We start from the raw sequence: 25,388 nt of genomic DNA, 5'->3' as shown, positions 1-25,388 counted from the left end.
AAAAACAGCACAGGGATGAAAAGAAGGTGTGCGCCAAATACATTTCCATTTACTAACAGCTATTTTAATTATCTTAACTGCAAGAACATCCATCAATGTATAACGGTTAATTGTGTCATGCATGTTTCTGTATGGTTTATACAATGCTTTTATTTGTGGGGGTACATAGTACTGGCTTCTCTTTTTATGGTGTAACCATCAATGCTTATAACTAGTACCAGAAAGAGGAAGAAATCCATAAAGTCATTGCAGAAATAAAGTTAGCGTCTGAAAATGTATCAAGAAGATTATGAAAGCTACTATACATCTTGTATCAACTTGTAAGTATAGGTGAGTACCGGCAGCTCTATTTCAGAGTACCAGGTTTATTTTATTTACCGTGTTGCACCTATCTATCCCTCTATATTTAATGTTCCATACAATGTTTCAGTGATAACTTTTTCTACAATGCTTCCCTGATCCAAACATTACATAAGCTGGATCTACAGACGAAGCTCACCACATTTGCAGTTCTTCACACCATGAGCAAACATGTGGTATTAGGAAGTCTATTTATTGTGGAACACTGTTTTGGCCTGGTAAGTTTCATCTGCTATCAATGTTATTTGTAACAGATGCATTTTTTTGGGACAATTTATCAAAATCCTCTGACCAGGACAGTGGCTCCAATTAAAGCTCAGTTCAGCAAACAGTAAGAATGATATGTTGGGTTAACGGTGTACTCCCTTTCCGATGACTAAACTGGACCTTGGATCACTGCATTGAGTAACTGGTTATTCCATAACTACACAAACTTGGAAATTCCTTGACTATTCTTGGTCCTTTGTGGAACTTATTTACAAAATCAGATATTTGATGAACCCAATAAGAATCTTGGGGAATATGGTCACCTATCAGTCGATTTAGGACATTATTCACACTTTTTAACCATTTAATGTATACCTTTTGTACTTTTAAAAGGTTTCATTAAGAGGGTGATTCTCCATAAAGTGCACATAAAGTCCCCGTACATCAAACGCATTTAAAAAATAAATAAATAAAATTCCCTTTCAAACTGGTCTTTCTTAGTAGCAATGCCTTACCCTATAACTTAAGACCCACTACAACCTTAGTATTTTGGAGAAGAATGGAATTTGAATTTGTGTAACTGTCCCGTGCATCACGGAGAATCGTCCAAGAGTTTTATTTTCTGTTTGTATTTTTCAATTTTAACTATTATAAGAATGCCATAGGAAAATAGTTTTTGTCCTTTCAGCTATCACTTTACTGCCAGGTTTGAACTTGGCTTAACTACTGTGAATATATGCTTTTTGGAGCTTGTTAAATTGGACTACAACAATTTTCTGCAGGACCTTAAGTAAACGCAGGAGATATCTATGACACTGCATTTACTAAAAAGTTCAGAAAGCAGTCACATGATTTTTGGAACCTACAGAATGTAAGCTTGCGAGCAGGGCCCTCTTACCTTTTTGTCTGTTATTAATTAGTCTTGTTTACAGTTTGCTCACAATTGTAAAGTACGACAGAATAAGCTGTCGCTATATAAGTAAATGTTAATAAATTACAAACAAGCTGCTCAGTAGCTCATTAAAAATAAATTAAGGAATAGAACAAAAAAAAAAGTTTGTAAAACTTGTTTTTGTGGCATTGTACTTAAGACTCGCTTGTGAGACAATTAAGTAGAACCTCTACTAAGCAAACAAATATTTGATAAAAATGTCAGGAATGCTTTATAGCAAATGTGGTCTAAAGAATGTGCTAATTTATTAAATTAATGACAGGTTTCACATACTGCATAAGCCAGACTATAGTGCCATGCAGGAGTAGACTTTGTACTGGATCATTTGTTACAATTAAGCCAACTGTTTTCACAGGGTCATATCTTGTGTTTTTTAACAAGCTGGACATAGATGCAAGTTTGTTAAGCCAGAAGCGATAAGAGTTTAAACTCTGGCGTCTGTCAGAGCCGGTTTGGCTTGGTTTAGCACTGTGTCTTATGGCAACGGAAACAATTTGATAGATATAATTATGCAGAGTGTGTGTGTGGAAGAGTTAAATGTAAAAAGTATAAGCTTTTTATATGAAGTCACAGGCATGATTTAAGTGAATAAATATGCCCAAAAACATAGCCATGTCAAGCCGCTATTTTAAATGGAGCACAGAATGCGTAGTACATAATTTAGTGAATTACATTAAATATTTTTATAATGCACCGCCATGCTTTCTCCCCCCTCCTCTGGTAATAGGCTGCCATGTTAGGAGGGAGGGGCTTCTGCAAACTGAGCAGACTGACTGGAAACTTGGCAGACTTGCATTCCAGAAATCTGCATGTTGAGTGGTTGCTTTCAAGAACCAGTAGAGTGATGTCAAAGTAGATCTATGAATGTAAAATTTATTTTTAGTCAAAGTAGGTCACTGTCCCAAAGACTGGGAAGATTCAATTTCTACTTTTTAGGTGAGCTGCAGTGAAATATCTTGTCAAGTCTAAGCATTGTATTCATTGATCAGATTTTGAAATATTTTTGTAGTTAATACATCTTCAAATCAAATACAGGTTGAGTATCCCATATCCAAATATTCCGAAATACGGAATATTCCAAAATACGGACTTTTTTGAGTGAGACAGATAGTGAAACCTTTGTTTTTTGATGGCTCAATATACACAAACTTTGTTTAATACTCAAAGTTATTAAAAATATTGTATTAAATGACCTTCAGGCTGTGTGTATAAGGTGTATATGAAACATAAATGAATTGTGGGAATGTGCACACACTTTGTTTAATGCACAAAGTTATAAAAAATATTGGCTAAAATTACCTTCAGGCTGTGTGTATAAGGTGTATATGTGACATAAATGCATTCTGTGCTTAGATTTAGGTCCCATCACCACAATATCTCATTATGATATGCAATTATTCCAAAATACGGAAAAATCCCATATCCAAAATTCCTCTGGTCCCAAGCATTTTGGATAAGGGATACTCAACCTGTATCACTTGTCCAATTATTAATTTTTTTTTTTATTTAATGAAAGGAGGGAAGAAAGAATTTACAGACTGAAGTGGCTGGAAGCAGATTATTTAAACCAGAATTTAAAAGCCAAAATTATATACAATGTTGTACAATTTAAAAAAAAAACACAACAATTTATTTTAAATAATACTTCTTCCTGCAACTATCCTTGTTACTAGAACTTCTCTATTATAAAAGGCAAAATAAGGTTCTCTTATCCTACGGGTGAAATGTATCAAAGATTCTAGTAGTAGAGTGGACAAGTTCCCCATAGCACACAATCAGCTCCTAACTATCATTTTATGGATTGCCCTTGATAAATCCTATCTAGAAGCTGATTGATTTATATGGGTATCTTCTCTACGTGTCCCCTATTTGGAAGCTTTGAAGACACTGGTCACATCTTATGCAGAATTACCTGCTGTTTGTTTACTCACACGTGGAATTTGAACTGATATCAGTGTTAGCTGCAAATGCTAGTTCATGACTATATAGTACATATAACTATACATGTTATGCTTATATTGTATCTATTCTCTTACCGTATTTATTATATACATACAGGTCACATCATTAGATTGTTGTCCAGCACAATGTAATCTGTGCTGCCCTATAAATAAACAATGATGATTTGTATTTGAGGTTTGGAGGTCCTTTAAAGTTTGTTGTAATATGTAGACCCATTATAGGTGGCATATGCTTAAAAAATATATTGTATCATGCAATATTCTATCAATAATGTTGATTGAAATCCCCAACATTTGATGAATTCAATAAGTTTAAATTCTTTAAGCAAAGCTATTTCTAAGACATCCCGCTTCTCCTCAAAAGTTATTTGCAAAGCTGCATTAAGAAGTGGAACATCTCCCAATTAAGTTCCATATTTTGCCCCCTTATAATACAGCAGTGTTAAACTGTCTTACCTAGGAACAGGGCTCCTTTCAAAAGTTTACAACAAGGCAAAGTCTCCAGGATTTCAAAATTAATATTTACAAAACCTTTAATAAGAAGACTGCTGTGTACTGCCAGGCACTAGAGAAAAAACAGCCCAATACTTGAAAAGATGCGAGGCGCTTGGCACCCATGAGTCGTCTCTTGGATGGAAATTTTCCCCAGTATATTTTGGCATGGATAGATAAACAAGAATTCACATTACCAGTATCTGAAACAGCCATATGTCTTTGCATAAAGCAGATGCCCCATCTCAAATCATCAGAAGTTCTAGGATACACTGCTGCGGACTCTGTACGCAGAACCGAAATGCGCAGTTGCCTAGCCAAGAAGAAAGTTACGTAATAGCTCAATTATCCTAAATTATAAACTCTGAAAATAATTCTTCAAGTTCCAGACAGACTACTGTAGTCATAATCCAGACGGCTTTAGCATCTTCCACCAACTGGATAGATACATCTGAATATAAAATTGTTATGCAGTAGACCAAATATTTAATAGGAAACAATGGTGGACTTTATAGAATGCGATATGTTGCATATCATGCCTGCAGACATTGAAAGGTTAGCAATACCATAACTGGGACGATATGTGCGCAGGTGGACATCACCGCGATACCGGTTGGACAATCGCATACAACTGAATCCCCCCCAAAAGAAACTAATGCGGAGTTGAATTCACAATGACTGTAATTGCTCCTACATCGCGTACACAGAAATACATACTATTTGCACCATGTGGACAGGGGAGAGTTACCACAAAGATGTATGCAAGTCTGGGTGCCGCAGTATAATTATTTCTCTTGCTCTGCATAGCCTTCAATAATCTTAGCAAACATAGAATTCAACGCCAGATAAGAACCACTTGGACCACATAGACTGCCCATACATATGAGAACATTCAGTCACACCTCTTCCCTCACTGGTGGCTATGCAACTGTAATGTGTACCATTCTGCATAGCCCACACTTATGCTCAGTTCTGGAGCATATACGGTGCAAAAATATGCAAGATACGCACCGAATGCCCAATGCCATATCAGGTCCTATCTGGGTAGCTATATGCTCTGCCCACCTTCATATGGATTCTCCTGGAAGCTCAAAAACAGATTGGTTTCTGACTGAACTGGCATTAGCGTCTGTATATATTTACTAAAAGGTAGATTTCTATCATTTTAAAAATCTGTGTTTCAGGGGCTAAAAAAAAAAATTTTTTAATATTTATATTCATTTCTAAAGGTTAGTAAATTTGTGTTTTAGTGTCTGAAACACAGCATCGAGTTAATCGTTTTTCATCAATTTTGTATCTGTAAAAATGACCGAAAAATCAAACTTTATATAATATACCCCTAATACCCCTTTCAGACATGCTCCAAATTCCCGGGATTTTGCACATGAATGCGCATCAACCCGGGAATTTGGTATGTCTGAAAGGCACCGACTCGGGAACGTGATCCAGGTCGCCAACCCTGCAATTGACCAGGGTTTTTCCTGGGACTCAAGTCCCGGGAAGACAACCCGGCTTAGGTCTGAAAGGTGCGACCCGGGAATTTGCTCCCAGGTCGCACCTGATTGGTGGGGCTGGCTGGAAGAGGCTGGAGTGAAGAGGGGGCGTGCGCTGGCTGCTGTAGGCCATGCTGCTGTGAGTAGTTGAAGCAGCCGGCGCAGCCAAAAAAAACAGAGAGGTGGCCTGTTGGAGTGAGTGAGTGAGTACATGAATTTGGCGTGTGTGTGTAAATTACATGTATGTGTGCGTTTGAGTGTGACGTGTATATGTAAGACGTGTATGTAAATGTACGTGTGTGTGTGTGTGTGTGTGTGTGTGTGTGTGTGTGTGTGTGTGTGTGTGTGTGTGTGTGTGTGTGTGAGAGAGAGAGAGAGAGAGAGAGAGAGAGAGAGACACAGAGAGAGAGAGAGAGAGAGAGAGAGAGAGAGACACAGAGAGAGAGAGAGAGAGAGAGAGAGAGAGAGAGAGAGAGAGAGAGAGAGAGAGAGAGAGAGAGAGAGAGAGAGAGACATGTGACATGAGAGTAGCCTGGTCTGACCTGGCTGCCAGGGCATGCCAGACTTATGTCTGAAAGGGGTCGACCTGGGAATTTCCCAGGTCTCAGGTTTAGTGTGAAAGTGGGTCCCAGCAAAAGCCCGGGATTTTTCAGAGGTGAAAATCCCGGGTCTGAAGCAGGGAAATTCCCGGGTCCTATGTCTGAATGGGTGTAAGCCTACTGGGAAAGGAACCGATGTGCATGAGTAAGCGTTGCCTGACTGTACAGCACTGTGTAAATAAGAATTTACTTAGAGATAATTCTATTTCTCGTAGTCCGTAGTGGATGCTGGGAACTCCGTAAGGACCATGGGGAATAGCGGCTCCGCAGGAGACTGGGCACAAAAGTAAAAGCTTTAGGACTACCTGGTGTGCACTGGCTCCTCCCCCTATGACCCTCCTCCAAGCCTCAGTTAGGATACTGTGCCCGGACGAGCGTACACAATAAGGAAGGATTTTGAATCCCGGGTAAGACTCATACCAGCCACACCAATCACACCGTACAACCTGTGATCTGAACCCAGTTAACAGCATGATAACAGAGGAGCCTCTGAAAAGATGGCTCACAACAATAATAACCCGATTTTTGTAACAATAACTATGTACAAGTATTGCAGACAATCCGCACTTGGGATGGGCGCCCAGCATCCACTACGGACTACGAGAAATAGAATTATCGGTAAGTAAATTCTTATTTTCTCTGACGTCCTAGTGGATGCTGGGAACTCCGTAAGGACCATGGGGATTATACCAAAGCTCCCAAACGGGCGGGAGAGTGCGGATGACTCTGCAGCACCGAATGAGAGAACTCAAGGTCCTCCTCAGCCAGGGTATCAAATTTGTAGAATTTAGCAAACGTGTTTGCCCCTGACCAAGTAGCTGCTCGGCAAAGTTGTAAAGCCGAGACCCCTCGGGCAGCCGCCCAAGATGAGCCCACCTTCCTTGTGGAATGGGCTTTTACAGATTTTGGCTGTGGCAGGCCTGCCACAGAATGTGCAAGCTGAATTGTACTACAAATCCAACGAGCAATAGTTTGCTTAGAAGCAGGAGCACCCAGCTTGTTGGGTGCATACAGGATAAACAGCGAGTCAGATTTCCCGACTCCAGCCGTCCTGGAAACATATTTTCAGGGCCCTGACTACGTCCAGCAACTTGGAGTCCTCCAAGTCCCCTAGTAGCCGCAGGTACCACAATAGGCTGGTTCAAGTGAAACGTTGAAACCACCTTAGGGAGAAATTGAGGACGAGTCCTCAATTCTGCCCTGTCCGTATGAAAAAATTAGGCAAGGGCTTTTATAAGATAAAGCCGCCAATTCTGAGACACGCCTGGCTGAAGCCAGGGCTAACAGCATTACCACTTTCCAAGTGAGATATTTTAAGTCTACAGTGGAGAGTGGTTCAAACCAATGTGATTTTAGGAACCCCAAAACAACATTGAGATCCCAAGGTGCCACTGGAGGCACAAAAGGAGGCTGTATATGCAGTACCCCCCTTGACAAACGTCTGAACTTAAGGAACTGAAGCCAGTTCTTTCTGAAAGAAAATCGACAGGGCCGAAATTTGAACCTTAATGGACCCTAATTTTAGGCCCATAGACAGTCCTGTTTGCAGGAAATGCAGGAAACGACCCAGTTGAAATTCCTCTGTAGGGGCCTTCCTGGCCTCGCACCACGCAACATATTTACGCCAAATACGGTGATAATGCTGTACGGTTACATCCTTCCTGGCTTTGATCAGGGTAGGGATGACTTCATCCGGAATGCCTTTTTCCTTCAGGATCCGGCGTTCAACCGCCATGCCGTCAAACGCAGCCGCGGTAAGTCTTGGAACAGACAGGGTCCCTGCTGGAGCAGATCCTTTCTTAGAGGTAGAGGCCACGGGTCCTCTGAGCATCTCTTGAAGTTCCGGGTACCAAGTCCTTCTTGGCCAATCCGGAGCCACGAGTATAGTCCTTACTCCTCTCCTTCTTATGATTCTCAGTACCTTGGGTATGAGAGGCAGAGGAGGGAACACATACACTGACTGGTACACCCACGGTGTTACCAGAGCGTCCACAGCTATTGCCTGAGGGTCCCTTGACCTGGCGCAATACCCGTCTAGTTTTTTTTTTTTGTTGAGGCGGGACGCCATCATGTCCACCTTTGGTTTTTCCCAACGGTTCACAATCATGTGGAAGACTTCTGGGTGAAGTCCCCACTCCCCCGGGTGGAGGTCGTGTCTGCTGAGGAAGTCTGCTTCCCAGTTGTCCACTCCCGGAATGAACACTGCTGACAGTGCTATCACATGATTTTCCGCCCAGCGGAGAATCCTTGCAACTTCTGTCATTGCCCTCCTGCTTCTCGTGCCGCCCTGTCTGTTTACGTGGGCGACTGCCGTGATGTTGTCTGACTGGATCAGCACCGGCTGACCTTGAAGCAGAGGTCTTGCTAGGCTTAGAGCATTGTAGATGGCCCTTAGCTCCAGGATATTTATGTGAAGTAATGTCTCCAGGCTTGACCACAAGCCCTGGAAATTTCTTCCCTGTGTGACTGCTCCCCAGCCTCTCAGGCTGGCATCCGTGGTCACCAGGACCCAGTCCTGAATGCCGAATCTGCGGCCCTCTAGAAGATGAGCACTCTGCAACCACCACAGGAGAGACACCCTTGTCCTTGGTGACAAGATTATCCGCTGATGCATCTGAAGATGCGACCCGGACCATTTGTCTAGCAGATCCCACTGGAAGGTTCTTGCGTGGAATCTGCCGAATGGGATTGCTTCGTAAGAAGCCACCATCTTTCCCAGGACCCTTGTGCATTGATGCACTGAGACTTGGCCTGGTTTTAGGAGATTTCTGACTAGTTCGGATAACTCCCTGGCTTTCTCCTCCGGGAGAAACACCTTTTTCTGGACTGTGTCCAGGATCATCCCTAGGAATAGAAGTCGTGTCGTCGGGATCAGCTGTGATTTTGGAATATTGAGAATCCAACCGTGCTGGCGCAGCACTATCTGAGATAGTGCTACCCCGACTTCCAACTGTTCCCTGGATCTTGCCCTTATCAGGAGATCGTCCAAGTAAGGGATAACTAATACTCCCTTCCTTCGAAGGAGTATCATCATTTCGGCCATTACCTTGGTAAAGACCCTGGGTGCCGTGGACAATCCAAACGGCAGCGTCTGAACCTGATAGTGACAGTTCTGTACCACAAACCTGAGGTACCCTTGGTGAGAAGGGTAAATTGGGACATGTAGGTAAGCATCTTTGATGTCCAGAGACACCATATAGTCCCCTTCTTCCAGGTTTGCAATCACTGCTCTGAGTGACTCCATCTTGAATTTGAACCTTTGTATGTAAGTGTTCAAGGATTTTAGGTTTAAAATTGGTCTCACCGAGCCGTCCGGCTTCGGTACCACAAATAGTGTGGAATAGTACCCCTTTCCCTGTTGTAGGAGGGGTACCTTGATTATCACCTGCTGGGAATACAGCTTGTGAATGGCTTCCAATACTGCCTCCCTGTCTGAGGGAGACGTCGGTAAAGCAGACTTTAGAAAACGGCGAGGGGGAGACGTCTCGAATTCCAATTTGTACCCCTGAGATACCACTTGAAGGATCCAGGGGTCCACTTGCGAGTGGGCCCACTGCGCACTGAACTTCTTGAGACGGGCTCCCACTGTGCCGGAGTCCGCTTGTAAAGCCCCAGCGTCATGCTGAGGACTTTGCGGAGGCGGGAGAGGGCTTTTGTTCCTGGGAACTGGCTGTTTGTTGCAGCCTTTTCCCTCTCCCTCTGCCACGGGGCAGAAATGAGGCGCCTTTTGCCCGCTTGCCCTTATGGGGCCGAAAGGACTGCGCCTGATAATACGGCGTCTTCTTAGGTTGAGAAGCTACCTGGGGTAAAAATGTGGATTTTCCAGCAGTTGCCGTGGCTACCAGGTCTGATAGACCTACCCCAAATAACTCCTCCCCCTTATAAGGCAATATTTCCATGTGCCTTTTAGAATCCGCATCGCCTGACCACTGCCGCGTCCATAAACCTCTTCTTGCAGAAATGGACAGCGCGCTAACTCTTGATGCCAGTCGGCAAATATCCCTCTGTGCATCACGCATATATAAAAATGCATCCTTCAAATGCTCTATAGTCAGTAATATACTGTCCCTATCTAGGGTATCAATATTTTCAGTCAGGGAATCTGACCACGCCAGGCCCGCACTGCACATCCAGGCTGAGGCGATTGCTGGTCGCAGTATAACACCCGTGTGAGAGTATATACATTTTAGGATATTCTCCAGCTTTCTATCGGCAGGTTCCTTTAGGGCGGCCGTATCAGGAGAGGGTAGTGCTACCTGTTTAGACAAGCGTGTGAGCGCTTTATCCACCCTAGGGGGTGGTAGTCATGTGACCGCCGGTCGGCTGACCGACAGTCACATGACCTCCTCCGTGAGCCCGAAGGCTCACTCTCCCGATGGTCGGCATGCCGACCAACAGGGACTATTTCCACTCGTGGGTGTCCACGACACCCATAGAGTGGGAATAGAACCCGTGGCGACCGCAGGTCGCCACCGAGCCCGCAGCGTGGCGAGCGCAGCGAGCCCGCAAGGGGCTTGCTGCACCCGCCCCTCCCCGCCGGGATCCCGGCGTCGGTATGCTGCCGGGATCCCGGTGTCGGTAAGGTGACCGGCGGTCAGGAGACCGCCGGTCACCCATACAACACCCACCCTAGGGGGTGTTTCCCAACGTGCCCTATCCTCTGGCGGGAAAGGGTACGATGCCAATAACCTTTTAGGAATTATCAGTTTTTTATCGGGGGAAACCCACGCCTCATCACACACTTCATTTAATTCCTCGGATACAGGAAAAACTACAGGCCGTTTTTTCTCACCAAACATAATACCCTTTTTAGTGGTACTTGTATTATCAGAGATATGCAATACATTTTTCATTGCTTCAATCATGTAACGTGTGGCCCTAGTGGAAGTCACGTATGTCTCCTCATCATCGACACTGGAGTCAGTATCCGTGTCTGTGTCTGCCATTTGAGGTAACGGGCGTTTTAAAGCCCCTGATGGCGTTTGAGACCCCTGGACAGGCACAAGCTGAGTAGCCGGCTGTCTCATGTCGTCAACTGTCTGTCGTAAAGAGCTGACACTGTCACGCAATTCCTTCCATAAGCTCATCCACTCAGGTGTCGACTCCCTAGGGGGTGACAACTGTATAATAGGCAATTGCTCCGCCTCCATCTCATTTTCCTCCTCAAACATGTCGACACAATCGTACCGACACACCGTACACACACAGGGAATGCTCTGATAGAGGACAGGACCCCCACTAGCCCTTTGGGGAGACAGAGGGAGAGTATGCCAGCACACACCAGAGCGCTATATATAGACAGGAATACCACTATAAAATGTGCTTTTCCCTTTATAGCTGCTGTTAGTAACAAAACTGCGCCAAATTAGTGCCCCCCTCTCTTTTTTACCCTTTTCTGTAGTGCAGGACTGCAGGGGAGAGTCAGGGAGACGTCCTTCCAGCGGAGCTGTGATGGAAATGGCGCCCGTGTGCTGAGGAGATAGGCTCCGCCCCCTTCTCGGCGGCCTTTTCTCCCGCTTTTTTTGGTGAGTTCTGGCAGGGGTTAAAATACATCCATATAGCCCTGGAGGTTATATGTGGTGTATTTTTGCCAGCCAAGGTGTTTTACATTGCTGCTCAGGGCGCCCCCCCCTAGCGCCCTGCACCCTCAGTGACCGGAGTATGAAGTGTGCCTGAGTAACAATGGCGCACAGCTGCAGTGCTGTGCGCTACCTTGTTGAAGACTGATGTCTTCTGCCGCCGATTTTTCCGGACCTCTTCTTGCTTCTGGCTCTGTAAGGGGGCCGCGGCGCGGCTCTGGGACCGAGCTCCGAGGCTGGGCCTGTGTTCGGTCCCTCTGGAGCTAATGGTGTCCAGTAGCCTAAGAAGCCCAATCCACTCTGCACTCAGGTGAGTTCGCTTCTTCTCCCCTTAGTCCCTCGATGCAGTGAGCCTGTTGCCAGCAGGTCTCACTGAAAATAAAAAACCTAAACTTAAACTTTCACTAAGAAGCTCAGGAGAGCCCCTAGTGTGCACCCTTCTCGGCCGGGCACAAAAATCTAACTGAGGCTTGGAGGAGGGTCATAGGGGGAGGAGCCAGTGCACACCAGGTAGTCCTAAAGCTTTTACTTTTGTGCCCAGTCTCCTGCGGAGCCGCTATTCCCCATGGTCCTTACGGAGTTCCCAGCATCCACTAGGACGTCAGAGAAATAGAGCGATGGTGCGAACCTATCTATGGAGCCATGCCAAAACATGGAACTGTAGCACACTTACAATAAAAATGCAAAAAATAAAACACTTAGAAATTTAATTTCTATCTCCTCCACTTATAATAAGGTAGTCCTGCACCGCACCAGACAAAATACGCACAGTATAGACTACAGTTTCATGTACTTGATAAATTACAGGGCTGAAGTGTGCCTTCCATATTAACAGGAAGTCTACAAGAATGCACGTGCTGCTTACAATGGCAAGGTATGAAAAATCATAAATGTGCTAGTGGCTGTAACAAGGCAGAAACAGATCAGACTGGAACATATGAGCAAACAGGGAAAAAAAAAAAAAAAGTACACAGTTTGCTTTACAATCATAAAAGTGCAGTGGGAAGACTATGAACTACAATTGCTTTAAAAACAATACATATTGATTAAGATGGAAAAGTTAGAACGATCCACTCAGGCATGAGAGACAAAAGGTCTATGTACTAAAGGGGGGTACACACGGAGAGATCCGTGCTTAAAATCTAAGCAATCTTGCTAGATTGCTTAGATTTTAAGCACGGATCTGCCATGTGTATGCCCCCCAGCGATAGCGATGCGCGGCCCCGCGCATCGCTATCGCCGGTGCTAGATTGAGCCTGCATGCAGGCTCAATCCAGCGGGTCGCTCACTTCACCCACAATTCCTACAATAACCCTTCAAAGGAATTCCACCACACACAAAAATGCCTTTTTTCAGTTTTCCATGTGAAATTATATATATATTCTTTCAAGATTATGTTTTCCAGGTCAGGATTGCAAGTGAAATAATTTACTCTACCAGTGGGTCTATTGAAATGTGTCAGTGAGTGATGAATACATGAATACACCTGTTCAACTGCTAGGTGACCTGAAAAACATGAACTGTTGGGGGTACTTGAGGACCGAGGTTGAGAACCACTGTTCTAAATATTCTAACTTCAAAAAAGGATTTAAAAAAAAGAATAACGATATATTTGCATCACGCAAGTAACATCATTCAGAGTTTCTTCCTTTCAAAATAGATGTAAATTCAACGTTGGGGCTATTTTGGTGTATGTGACTGACGGGCGTCATATATGCAGGTCATATAAGTCAAGTAACAGTAAAGATTACTCTCTGTTCTATTTTAGCAACCAAGAGTTATCTGCTCACTTCTGTCTGTGTTGTGACAGGGTCCTAGACGTAAATGAATGCTTCCACCTCTCCACATTTTTGAACCAGTCAGTCATGTATTTTTGTTATTGTTGAGTTTGGTGCGAAGCTGCATTGCATGAGCAATAGTCCTTGGTGGTCCACCAAGGTTTCAGACTAAAAAGCCATCTCTATTGTCCCATGAGATAAAGCAGTCCAGTAGGTCATTGAAAAGTCCAAATAAAAGCAGCAGCAGCCTTGGAAGGGAGATGAGGGATTAAACAAAACAAAAAAGGAAAGCAATGGAATTTTGGGGACACTCATTACCTAAAATCTTGCACTGTAAGTCATTTGCAAAGATATCTGGCTTGCAGGTACAGCAAGTGACAATATATCAAATATATAAACCATCACTTATGTTTATATACGGCTTGATAACAGGCTACAGACTGGCAGCAATATACTGTAAGTCTGCACCCCCATCCTCATTAGACATGATCTGTCACTGTAACTCAAGTGTCCCACAATCTGCTTCCACCATCATTGGGCTCTATTCAATTCAGCGCGGATCGAATAGCGCTGGGAGTGAGCTCCCAGAGCTATTAAATTCAGCGCACTGTCATCCCCAACTAGAGGATTTCTTCTCGTACCCCTCAGGGGTGCGAGCAGAAATCAGAGAAAACTTAGGTCTGTGATGCTGTTTTGTGCCGCAGTGCGGATAAAACAGCATTGCGGCGGGCACTTTATTTATTAATTTATTTACTTTAGGCGCGAGAATGGGTGTTCTCCGCCTTAACACCCTGGTGTCGATTCAATTCGGCAATTTAAGAATAGCGCCGGGAATTAGCTCCCGACGCTATTCAATTCAGCTAAAGTTAAGTCGGCGAAAGCCCGTTCTCGCCGACTTAACAGGTAGTTTTGTCGGGAGAACGGGCATTCTCCGACTTAACTACCCGCGGCGATGCTGATTCCCGACAGAATCAGCCTCGCGCCGGCCGCACTTTTGTCTGTTTTCTTCTCTCACCCCCGGGGATGAGAGAAGAATTCCCGACAATTGCGGGTAACTAGCAGCTGAATTGAATAGCGTCGGGAGCTAATTCCCGGCGCTATTCTTAAGTTGCCGAATTTAATCGACCCCCCTGTTTAGTCCGCGAGAACCAGCCCTCCCCGACATGACAGTGTGCAGAATTGAATAGAATAGAACTGAGAGCTAATTCCTAGTGCTATTCAATCTGCGATTAATTGAATTGAGCCCATTAAGTCCCTCCCACTCATCACATCATGCGTTCTGTATGACAAGCTTGCATTCTGAGGCAGACTTAGAGGTAGCAGCAAAAACAGCTACTGCGTGCAATATTTGCCAATAGAATGTTGGGGTTTTTTTTGGTGCTCCGGGAGGGATGAAAGTGTTTGGTGAGACTAATGGACAGGCTATTTTCTGTTTAGAGCAGGGGTGTGGCCTAGCTCTATTCTACAATGCAGCATGAAGATCCAGTCTGTGTATGCCGCAAGCAACAACAAGTACTGGTCTGACCTGCGAGCATGATAATAAATAAAATATTTAAAAAATAAATAGCATTTGATTCCTCTATAGTGCAGCATGGTTTGTCCTGCTTCACTTTGGCCCTAGCACTGAATCAACACCTTTGGGTGAGTGTTATGAGTTTTATACACATATACAAGAAAGTGCTAGTTATACAAAACTCTCCAAAGTGGCACCAGTCACCAAAATGTGTCTTCCAAGCTTTGGTGGTCCTATCCATCCTTTTGACTAAATGAATAAATTCTCATTATGTACGTGGGGGCAATGGAGGTCATTAGGAAATATGAAAAGCCTACACACAAAAAAAAAAAAATACAAATCAAGCAAAATTTTATTTCAATAATTTTTCTCATATATGGCCAAAACAAAAATATATATGTTCTAATATCCTATCAAAAATCACTGGATCAAAAAAAAAGTTGTATAGAACAAGTAAACCATACAATTTGGTCTTCACAAACTATACTCTGTAGCTTGTAGTCAGGATCGTTAATTTTTTTTTTTAAATAGCTTTTTAGTTTAAACCATGCTTTAATGATAAAAGAATTGAATCGTGTATTAGAAACCTTGATCAACCATGTTCTAATACTTTATAGCACTAATAATGTTATTAGGCTTTTGTTTGATTTATTTTACATTTTTCATTAAAGCCATTTTTTACAGCTTATTATTCCTTTTACATTTGAATATGTAGATAGACTAAACATAATACATAATTGCTTGTGACTGATTTTTATAGAATATTCTGCAAAATACTTTGGTTTTCATTTGTTTTATATCCTGTCTCCATTTGTTCCTTGCAATCCATTCCATCTGCCACTCAGGATAACTGCTTATCATGTGCTTTTCCTCCTATTATTAATGGGGACTACCTTCTACACCATATTTCTTACACCACCACCTAGGCCTCAGTTTCAGCCACCCTGACTATTATATCAGTGTCATGTCCATTTATGCAGCAATGTTTATATACCTTGTACTTGTCCTATATTATCTTGTACTGTATGTCACTATTCTTGTTTCGTTTATGTACTTTGTTAGGCGCTGTGGAACCCTTGTGGCACCATATAAATAAAGTATAATAATAATACATACAAAGTATACTCAGAGATGGGAGGCAGTCTATATCCCGGTTGTCAGGATCCCGGGCTCTGCATGCCAGCGCCGAGATACCGACAACGATTCTCCCTCTTGGGATGTCTACAACACCCCTAGATGGAGAATAAATAGCGTGGCGTGCGTGGTGAGCACAGCAAGCCTGCAAGTGGCTCTTTTTTGCGCTCGTCCCACTGCTGGCATTCCGGCGCCGGGATCCCAAGCACCAGTATATCATAGTACACCCCTCAGAGATAGATAAAACTGAAAATAAGAAAAACTTAATGTTAAGCATTAGTCCTACTTATTACTTATTCTAATTAAATTAATCTGACTAGTAATACAAAATTGAAAATGCAAAAGCACTTTTCAGAGAAAAAACACAAAAAAGGAGAAATTACACATTAGCACTGGGCATGCACTGGCAACAAACATTTAAAAAAAAAACACAGTAGTTTTCAGTATAATAGGTTATTTTTAAGAAGCAGAGCAATGCCAGCCGGTAGTCACAGCATAATAAAATAAAAAAAAGATAATTTTTAAACCAAGCAAACCCTGCTCGTAGTAAGTTAATATATTTTGTGCACATACCTAAGAATATAAATCTGCTTTAATATTAGAGCAAGTGCCAAGTTTCAATGTTAATAAATGTCTTTTGCAGGTATGAAGTCACAAACCAAGACAAGCAAATAACTGAGTGTGTCCCAACAAGAATGAATTGCTGCATTATGAGGCAGGGAAGACGGCACCAGACTTTCCACTGATTACGCATCCCTGGTATGAAGGGAGCCGTCCAAAATATTACTGAGAATGTAAACTGTTCTTTTAGACTAGGATTTCCTGAGCAGAAGGAAAAAAAAAACCCCTAAAGCTGAAATAGCACTAGATGCCTATGCGACAGGCTCAGTAAACATCTCTAGGATCCTGCAAATGCAGAGAAAAACAACCTCACAGGTGTGTGTGAACAGTTTCTAGGCTGTTAGTTATGTTCACACTACAACTAGTAGTATCAGAGGTTACACGAGGTTAACAGGAGTCTGCAGTGAGTTTCAATTTACAAACAAGGGGTGGGGGGGGGGAAGCAGCTTTGGGTCTGTGGAGGCTGAATGGACTGGCTAATAATTTACCGTGCGTTAGTCACAGGAATATTCTCAAACAGAAGACCTGAGCCTCAGAGGTGGATATTTACTAAAAAGTGGGTATAGAGAAGTGGAGATGTTGTCCATATTATGATGGTGAGGATGATGATGATGATGATGATGTTTAATGAAAATGGCGCCACAAGGGATCCGCAGTGCCCGTAACCAGATCCTAATTATCATTCTAGCACCATCTAAAAGGATAACAGCTAGAATCTGACTTGGTTGCAACATCTCCACTTCTATAAACCCGCACTTTAGTAAATATCCCCCTGACTTCCGGTTTTTCAGTGTGTGATAGTGCATGGTATAAGGAACCTGGGACAAGGATAGTCATGGTGCCAAGTGGTTTGGTGGAGATCCATACTTGGGCATCAATATGGTAGCACAAAAGATAGTTATGTTAACTCTGTAAAGATGACAAGCTGTGGAATAAAGGAATTAAAAAAAACAAACAGTGAATTGTTAGCGGAGGAAGAGGTGCATCAAGCTACAGGGGCCTGGGCAGGGGAGGGGTGGAAGGGTACAGCAAAGTCCTGGCCTCAATCACAGCTGTGGCTATCAAACATCCTTTGTTGTTGTTTCTTGTTTTACACTAAATTGGCTTCAGATCAAAGTGGATATTGACCTAAATAGACCACCAATTCCTATCAGCATCTGGTAGGGATCTATCAGAGGTCACTGGCAAATGAGTCAGTATTGCGATAATCTGAATTTATGCGGATATCATCCTACCACACTAGCAATTTCTCATGTAAATATATGGCCGACCTCCACACTCTTTTCTCACAGAAATATCTGACCTGAGAGTGGTGGAACACCCCATGATCTTCTGGATACATGACTCTAAAGTTCTGCTTGACTCTGGCAACAGATCAGGAAGCGGCTATCTCCCACAGAGATATATTACTTACAACACGGATATGTTTATAAAACATTTGCAACCCACCACCCAAGTAACACTTCATAAAGTGACTCCATTCCTCCTCCCCTGGCCCCTTTGAAAGTATGTACGTACAATAATTCTAGCACTCTGAGTTTTATCTATGACAATATGAAACAATGAGTTAATCAGCCTGTATGCGCTCTACGCAGCAATGATTAGACAAACTAAAAACACATTGCAAATCTAACAAGGATTTTCATATGCTGCATTCCCAAAATGTTTCCAAATCAAGTCCTCTGTGTCTGTTGCTGGGGGCCAGGGAGAAAGTTACACACATATGTTCAGTGCCCTTCTTTAGCCCAAATGGTTTAGCTACAACCGTATTTACATACATCTGCAGGAACCCATGACCTGCCAAGAGAGAACCGTAAGGACGCCATTTACAAACTCCAGAGTAACGAACAAAAAAGAAAAAAAGAAAAGAAAAAACACAACACTTCTAAACCCCATTGCCCAACCCTTTCTTATTTGCATTGCTATTGACAAACAAAGGAGATTAAGGTTTCCTGTGATTAGTCTATTCCAAACGACTATAATAGTGTCTTACATTTTCCCTAAGGCTAACACTAATCACCACAAGAGTGGCATTCTTGCTACAGGGACTTTTTCAAGAAGAGACCAAGGGCCTAATTCAGACCTGATCGCTAGTGAGCCATTTTTGCACTGCTGTGATCAGATAGTCGCTGCCTACAGGAGGAGTGTATTTTAGCTGTGCAAGTGTGCGAACGCATGTGTAGCAGAGCTGTACAAACAGATTTTGTGCAGTCTCTGTGCAGCCCAGGACTTACTCAGCCGCTGCGATCACATAATCCTGTCCGGGACCGGAATTGACGTCAGAAACCCTCCCTGCAAACGCATGGACACACCTGCGTTTTTCCAGACACTCCCTGAAAGGGTGGTCTTCAGTATGCCGACTGACGGGATCCCGGCGCACAGTATACCGGCGCGGGGATCCAGATAGCCGGCATACCGACACTTATTCTCCCTCGTGGGGTCCACGACCCCCCTGGAGGGAGAATAAAATAGCGTGGCGCGCCACCGTGCCCGTAGCGTGGCGAGCGCAGCGAGCCCGCAAGGGGCTCATTTGCGCTCACCACACTGTCGGTAAGCCGGCGGTCGGGCTCCCGGCGCCGGTATTTTGGTCGCCGGGAGCCCGACCGCCGGCATATCGTAGTGAACCCCCCTGAAAACGGTCAGTTGACACCCAAACGCCTTCTTCCTGTCAATCTCCTTGCGATCGGCCGTGCGAACAGATCTGTCGCACAAACCCATCACAGAGCGGCTATCCACTTTGTACACGTGCGATGCGACTGTGCATTGCGGTGCACCGCAGTTTGTGCCTGATAGCCTGCAGTGCGAAAACGCATAGCAGCGATCAGGTCTGAATTACCCCCCAAAATCACAACTTGTTGACAAACACATGGCTTGATAATAAAAAAAAGTTGTTTTTTTTAATTATTATGTTGTGAGGTCAGTCGCAAAATGGTTTGACCCCCACAACACAGTGTTACCATTTCGGATTCTGGATGCATTTTTCTCATTCTGGAAAGTAGAAATATTTCTGGTGGCTGGGATCAAATTTCACCTGAAGAAAACCAGCCTCTCTGACTTCCTTTACTTGAGGCAAGGGAATGGAAGACTGTTTGCAATCATTAGGGGGTATCAAGGGGAGGTCTAAAAGGCACTGATATGGTTGTAGTGGGTACACAATGAGGGTTATTTAAAGATCACAACATGAAGCAGCTCTCAGCTGCAACACTGACTTCTAAATCTGACTCCCCAACACATTTCTGGCCCTGATGCAAAGCAAGCACAGTTCAGACAATATAAGGTCCTACCAAATTAAAAGACCTCTACAGCGCAGGTGCTGTGTAGTATAGGGATGCCTGCACAAACATTTTCACTCAGACTGAAACACCTTGACCTACCTTAAGCAGGGGAAGAGAACGCTGGCTTTCCATGGATTTACATTATACTGTAGCTACTAGTGTGCTATTCAATAGTTGGAGAGTCACAAAGCACTCCTTCTTGATAGAATAGTAACTTAATGCAGGGATGTAATGAAGTGCGAGTTTGGCAACCGTGCGTGATACAGGCCGAACTCTGACATTTTTTATTTATTTTATTTTTTTTAAAAAGGGACAATCATGGATAAGCCATGCCTTTTACATGATTGCCCCTTTAAACAAAAAACATCCGTGTTTGGCCGGCATCCCGCACAGCCACCGATCTCAGACTTCATTACATACCGCCCCTTGTTTTTATTTAACAAATAAGTAACAAGAAAAATGGCTTCTGGCAACCTAAAACGTGTTGCAATAGGTTCAGATGGTCAAGAATTGCAACAAAAGTGTGTTAACCATTATAAAGCAACTCTTTGCATGCTCCAAATGGTGGACTAGGACAAACTAAAATTTTAGTAATAACGATTATTAGCAACTTAACTAATTGGCTGACCCATAGATCTCCATCTCATGCAATACTACAGCCCACATTAACTTTTCTGCTGGGGGAGCTGGAGTCCACAAACAGAGGGAAGGCATTTTTTGACACTTTGGGTGATATTCAATTAATGTTTATGGGCTGATTCACAGTGTTCTGTCCAAACTGGCATGTTATGCATGAAAGTACTAGAGGTCCAGCCAGGCATTAAACACTTTCAGACTGGGCCTTACTTGGCCATTTGTATTATTTTTACGCTATAAATTGTTGTATTATCCCTAGTTTAAGAAACCATGGGATACGTACAGAATTTTAGAAATCACTTAAAATGTTTCACAGCTACAACGCCGACTGAAACAATCAGCATCTCCTGACAGGAACTAAGAACCAGGGGATGCAGCGGAATTTATAAGTGGGGGGTAAAGATGTAAGGTAATTGTGCTACTGTAAACGGTAAAGTGGGAAGATAGAGTTATATACATTGGAAGCTACCAAATATGCATGAGGCAGTACAGAATAAACAGTTATTGACTGACGCTTCCCCCATTCAATAGAGACCATTTACAGCCCACACACTTTTCTTGGAAGAAATAAAATGCATTAACTAACTATTAAACATACTTCTACAAAAGGAGCAGTGGTTTCCAACTTTCAGTCTTTCATTTTATTTTGAAGTGTTTGTTTTATTATGTGAGAAGTCTTCAGTGCTATTTCATTTTTTTTTATGTCAACCACAACATTTTAGAGAATGCATTTCCCCAGCGACACCATACAGATATTAACTTGTCATAAATCAGGGGGAAAAAATTGTTTGTATTTTTCTAATGAAACACAAAAGAGGGGGGGGGGGGGGGGGGGGGGGGGGGGACAGCAAAAAATGATTGTTCTCATTTTTCTCCACTGAAACTGGACATGAGGCAAGAGTGACCATTGGTGTTAATTGGCTGTGTCATTCTTTTGACAAATTATACAGTGCTGCCTTCTCTTTGCCACTAAGCAAATGGTATTCAATAAAGTTCTGTAATAACTCACAAAAGGTCAAAGACAGCTGATACATATGTAGCAAAGGTAGGATCTCCAAGCAGCTTAGAAACGGAGCAAAACTCTAGACATAATTAGGTTGACGTCTCCCAAAGTATGCTAAATGTCCACCATGAACCATTTGGAACACCATATGCTAATTATTAATGGAGATATGACTTATCACCAGAACCACCCCATACTTTGAAGACCTTGTACAGCCAATCTTAGGTAGAAGTTTGATGTAAAAGCATTGCAGCTATGAACCAATGGCGTATTAAGCCTGTTGCATACAGATGGGAAAGTACATAATGATAGTAACTCCATTAGTATCTAGACAATACTAGTAAATAGTTATTGTTGTTTGCAACATGAAATTCACAGACTTCTGCGATGTAACTTCTAACATATGGCCACCTCAATACTATTCACAAGAGTGCCCAGGTGACTCATGTCTCAGACTTTGCACCCAATGAGATTATAGACAGCCAGAGGAAACTTGTTTTCTGACTAGCTAGAATTACTTTAATTCTATGCTAGGAAGAGGCCAGTTTAACAAGTATTAAAACTAGATTAAAAATAAACCATCAAATAGATACAAATATATAATATACTCAGAAACAAGAAAAAAATAAGTTCTCATTACTATACAAAGCACTTTATAGAACTCCCTGGCAATATGCTAGCTGTAGATTTAAAGCACTTAAATACCTAGACTAATGTGCCAGACTTCCCTTCTCCCATACAAAGGCACCCATCTGTATTGGCAAAAGGGTTATGGTGCCATATCCTATTAACCCAGTCAATGCCGGAAACACCAGCTAACCAATTACCACATTCTTGTAACTTTAAACAGTATTGGGGTGTTGAGGAAAGCGGAGAGAACCCATTCACCTTAATGTACAATGTAATCAGGCGATAGAGAGCAGCTAATCAGTGGTGGGGAGAGATTAGGCTGTAACACGGCAGAAACAATGGGCAATAAGGTGCAGCAGGGAAAGCCTGCCTGGGGGTGCAATCCACAACCCTGCAGGGGGCATGCATTGCACAGGCTGGATGGGACACTCGGGTGACTGGATCCCCTTGTTTCCTGTGTGTGAGTCACAAGCAGCTGCCCCCGGGGCTCATTACTCAGGAGGCTGCTAGGTTTCCCTTCTTACCTGGCCCCACGGCCGGGGAGAGAGGGGAGGTGGGGGCCAGGAGCCTCCTGCCTCGTCCATACCGCCCCCTCTCCTGCAGCCTATCAGCCAGCAATGGCACCGGGGGCACCCCATCACCCGAGCAGCCCCGTGGCGAGCTGCTGTTACACCAGTGGCCATACTGTAGGGGCACCCGGCGCCCCCCCAGCCATCACTCACCATTGATCTCATGGACCGGAGCATCGTTCAGGTTGAATCCTTTAGACACGTAAACTTTCCGGACCTCGGAGCAACTTTTGGACTTGTCAGCCGAGACGCGGATGCTGCAGAGAGCTGCGGTGCACAGCAGCAGCCACGGCGAGAGGGACATACAGAGCATGGTGCGGGAGGCAGGGGGACAAAGGCTGTCACACGGGGAGAGAGGCGGAGGTGGGCGCAGGGCACGGGGGATCTCCGGCTGCGCCGCGCACACGGAACTTTCGCTGCCGGCCGGGAGAAGTTTGCAGAGTGCTGCTGTCAGTGCGGAGCCCGCGGTTCTGTCCCAGACGAAGCTGCTGCCGCCTCCAGAGTGATTGGCCGGAGAGTCGCTGCTGCCTCGTCCCCCTCCTCCAGGCTGTGGCTGCTGTGTGTCCGGGGCGCAGAGTGCGTGCTGCTGGGGATCTGGCAGACAAGGGCGCAGGGCTCAGGGGGGGAGCGCATGCGCGCTTGGCGCTGGGAGAGAGCCTGGAATGCCGGAGGGAGGGGCTGGGGGCACTCAGCTGTTAACCCCTGCAGGGAACCCTCGCTACGTGTACCCCGCACACAATGCGCCCTGTGTCCGACACCTCCAGCCGCGCTGAATACGCTGTTCACGCGTCCGCTTCTCTGCGACACCTTCTAGGAGGCTCTGCCTGTGTGTACCTCTGTATCCCGGTGTGTGCCCGGCTTCCCATCATCATCATCATCATCGGCCAACTTACACTTATCATGTTTCTTTTATAATATATGTAATCTATATTGTATCTCCAGTTCACCTACAGATATAGATCCAGTTCAGCTAGGCTCAGTGGTCATCTGTATACCTGAAATGCAGGATCACTAATGACATAAAAGAGCTATTAGTTACACTCACAAATATATCTGCAAAGGTTCCAAGAGTGTTTAAAGTCGGGTGACAGTGGAGATAAAACGTTGGTCTTTTAGAAGATGGAGTTCATGTGCAAGCCAGACTTCCTGCTCTTATGGGTTCCTGTTTTTTTTTAATATATATATATATATACTAGGTGCTTCATCGCGCCCTACGGGCGCTCTTCACACCGTCGCAAGGGGCTACGCCCCCTTAACCCTTGCATGCCTTTCTGGGGTTCAATATTTGTGTTATATGGAGTATCACCTGCATTCCTTTGTTAGTGGTTAAATATTGCTCAATTAAAGGGTGTGCGATGGTGAAGGAGGCACAGCCCCTTGCGACGGCGTGTACAGCACCTGCAGGCCACAATGTACAGAATGTAGCGGGTGCGGGGGGGTACTGCGGATGGTGTCTGTAGATGCTGCGGATGGAGGGGGGGCGGAAGTGGGGGTGGGGCCCGGATGGGGAAGGGTTGGGAGGTGCTGTGTGTGGGGGAGGGGCAGAGGAGTGGGGGATGCAGATGGGGGAGGGGTCCGGAGGCACTGCAGGTGGGGGAGGGGCAGGGGTGCCATGGGTGGGGGAGGGGCAGGTGTGGGGATGTTGCAGATGGGTGAAGGGTTCCGGAGGTGCTGTGGGATGGGAAGGGGCGGGAGTGCTGCTGGTGGGGTAGGGGTCCGTAGGCGCCATGGGTAGGGGAGGGGCAGGTACGGGTGTTGCGGCAGATGGGGAAGGAGGTCCGGAGGTGCTGCAGGTGGTGGTGGGGCAGGTGCGGGGGTGCCATTGGTGGGGGAGGGGGGTACCGCGGATGGAGGAGGGTGTCTGCAGATGCTGCGGGTGGAGGGGGGCAGGTGTGGGGGAGACATATAAGGGGGGTGAATGGTGGAGGGGGCCTGGAGATTGCTGGGGGTGGTGAAGGGGCGGAGGAGTGGGAGCCGCGGGTGGTGTAGGGGGTCTGGAGGCACAGCATGTGGGGGAGGGGTGGAGTGCCGCATGTGGTGGAGGGGAAGGTGCGGAGGTGTGGTGCATTGGGGAGAGGTCTGGAGGTGCTGCGGGTACTGTACCTGCCAAAAAGGTAGTTGGAGGGTATGCAGTAACAGGGCCAGGACAGGGGTGACAGGGTCAGAACAGGGTTGACTGGGCCAGGACAGGGGTGACAGGGTCAGAACAGGGTGACAGGGTCAGAACAGGGGTGACGGGGCCAGGACAGGGGTGACGGGGCCAGGACATGGGCGACGGGGCCAGGACAGAAATGACAGGGACAGGATAGGGGTGACAGGGTCAGTGTAGGGGCGGCAGGACCAGGACAGGGGTGACAGGGCCAGTATAGGGTTGACAGGGCAAGCACAGGGGTGACAGGGCCAGGATAGGGGTAGCAGGGCCAGCATAAGGGTGACAGGGCCAGGATAAGGGTGAAAGGGCCAGGATAAGGGTGAAAGGGCCAGGATAAGGGTGGCAGGTCAAGGCCAGGGGTGACAGGGACATGACAGAACACAGGGCACGGGAGAGATTGGTATTAGGGACAGAACAGTGGTGACAGACAGATG

The 25,388-nt window shown here is 45.0% G+C and overlaps 1 protein-coding gene across 1 annotated transcript in view; it reads right to left on the bottom strand.

Moving 5' to 3' along the window:
* The window catches only part of GPC4 (glypican 4), a 166,553-nt gene extending 143,095 nt beyond the window's left edge, over positions 1 to 23,458 (bottom strand). The window contains exon 1 of the mRNA XM_063937480.1: positions 22,956 to 23,458. Coding sequence (XP_063793550.1) covers positions 22,956 to 23,115 — 160 coding nt within the window. The 5' untranslated portion in view covers positions 23,116 to 23,458. The remainder of the gene's footprint in view (positions 1 to 22,955) is intronic.
* Between the last annotated feature and the right edge of the window lie 1,930 nt (positions 23,459 to 25,388).

Source organism: Pseudophryne corroboree, chromosome 8 (genome assembly GCF_028390025.1).
Source record: "Pseudophryne corroboree isolate aPseCor3 chromosome 8, aPseCor3.hap2, whole genome shotgun sequence".
Classification (NCBI taxonomy): Eukaryota; Metazoa; Chordata; class Amphibia; order Anura; family Myobatrachidae; genus Pseudophryne; species Pseudophryne corroboree.
Note: the sequence above shows the minus strand (reverse complement) of the source record. Positions and strands in the feature narration are given on the sequence as shown.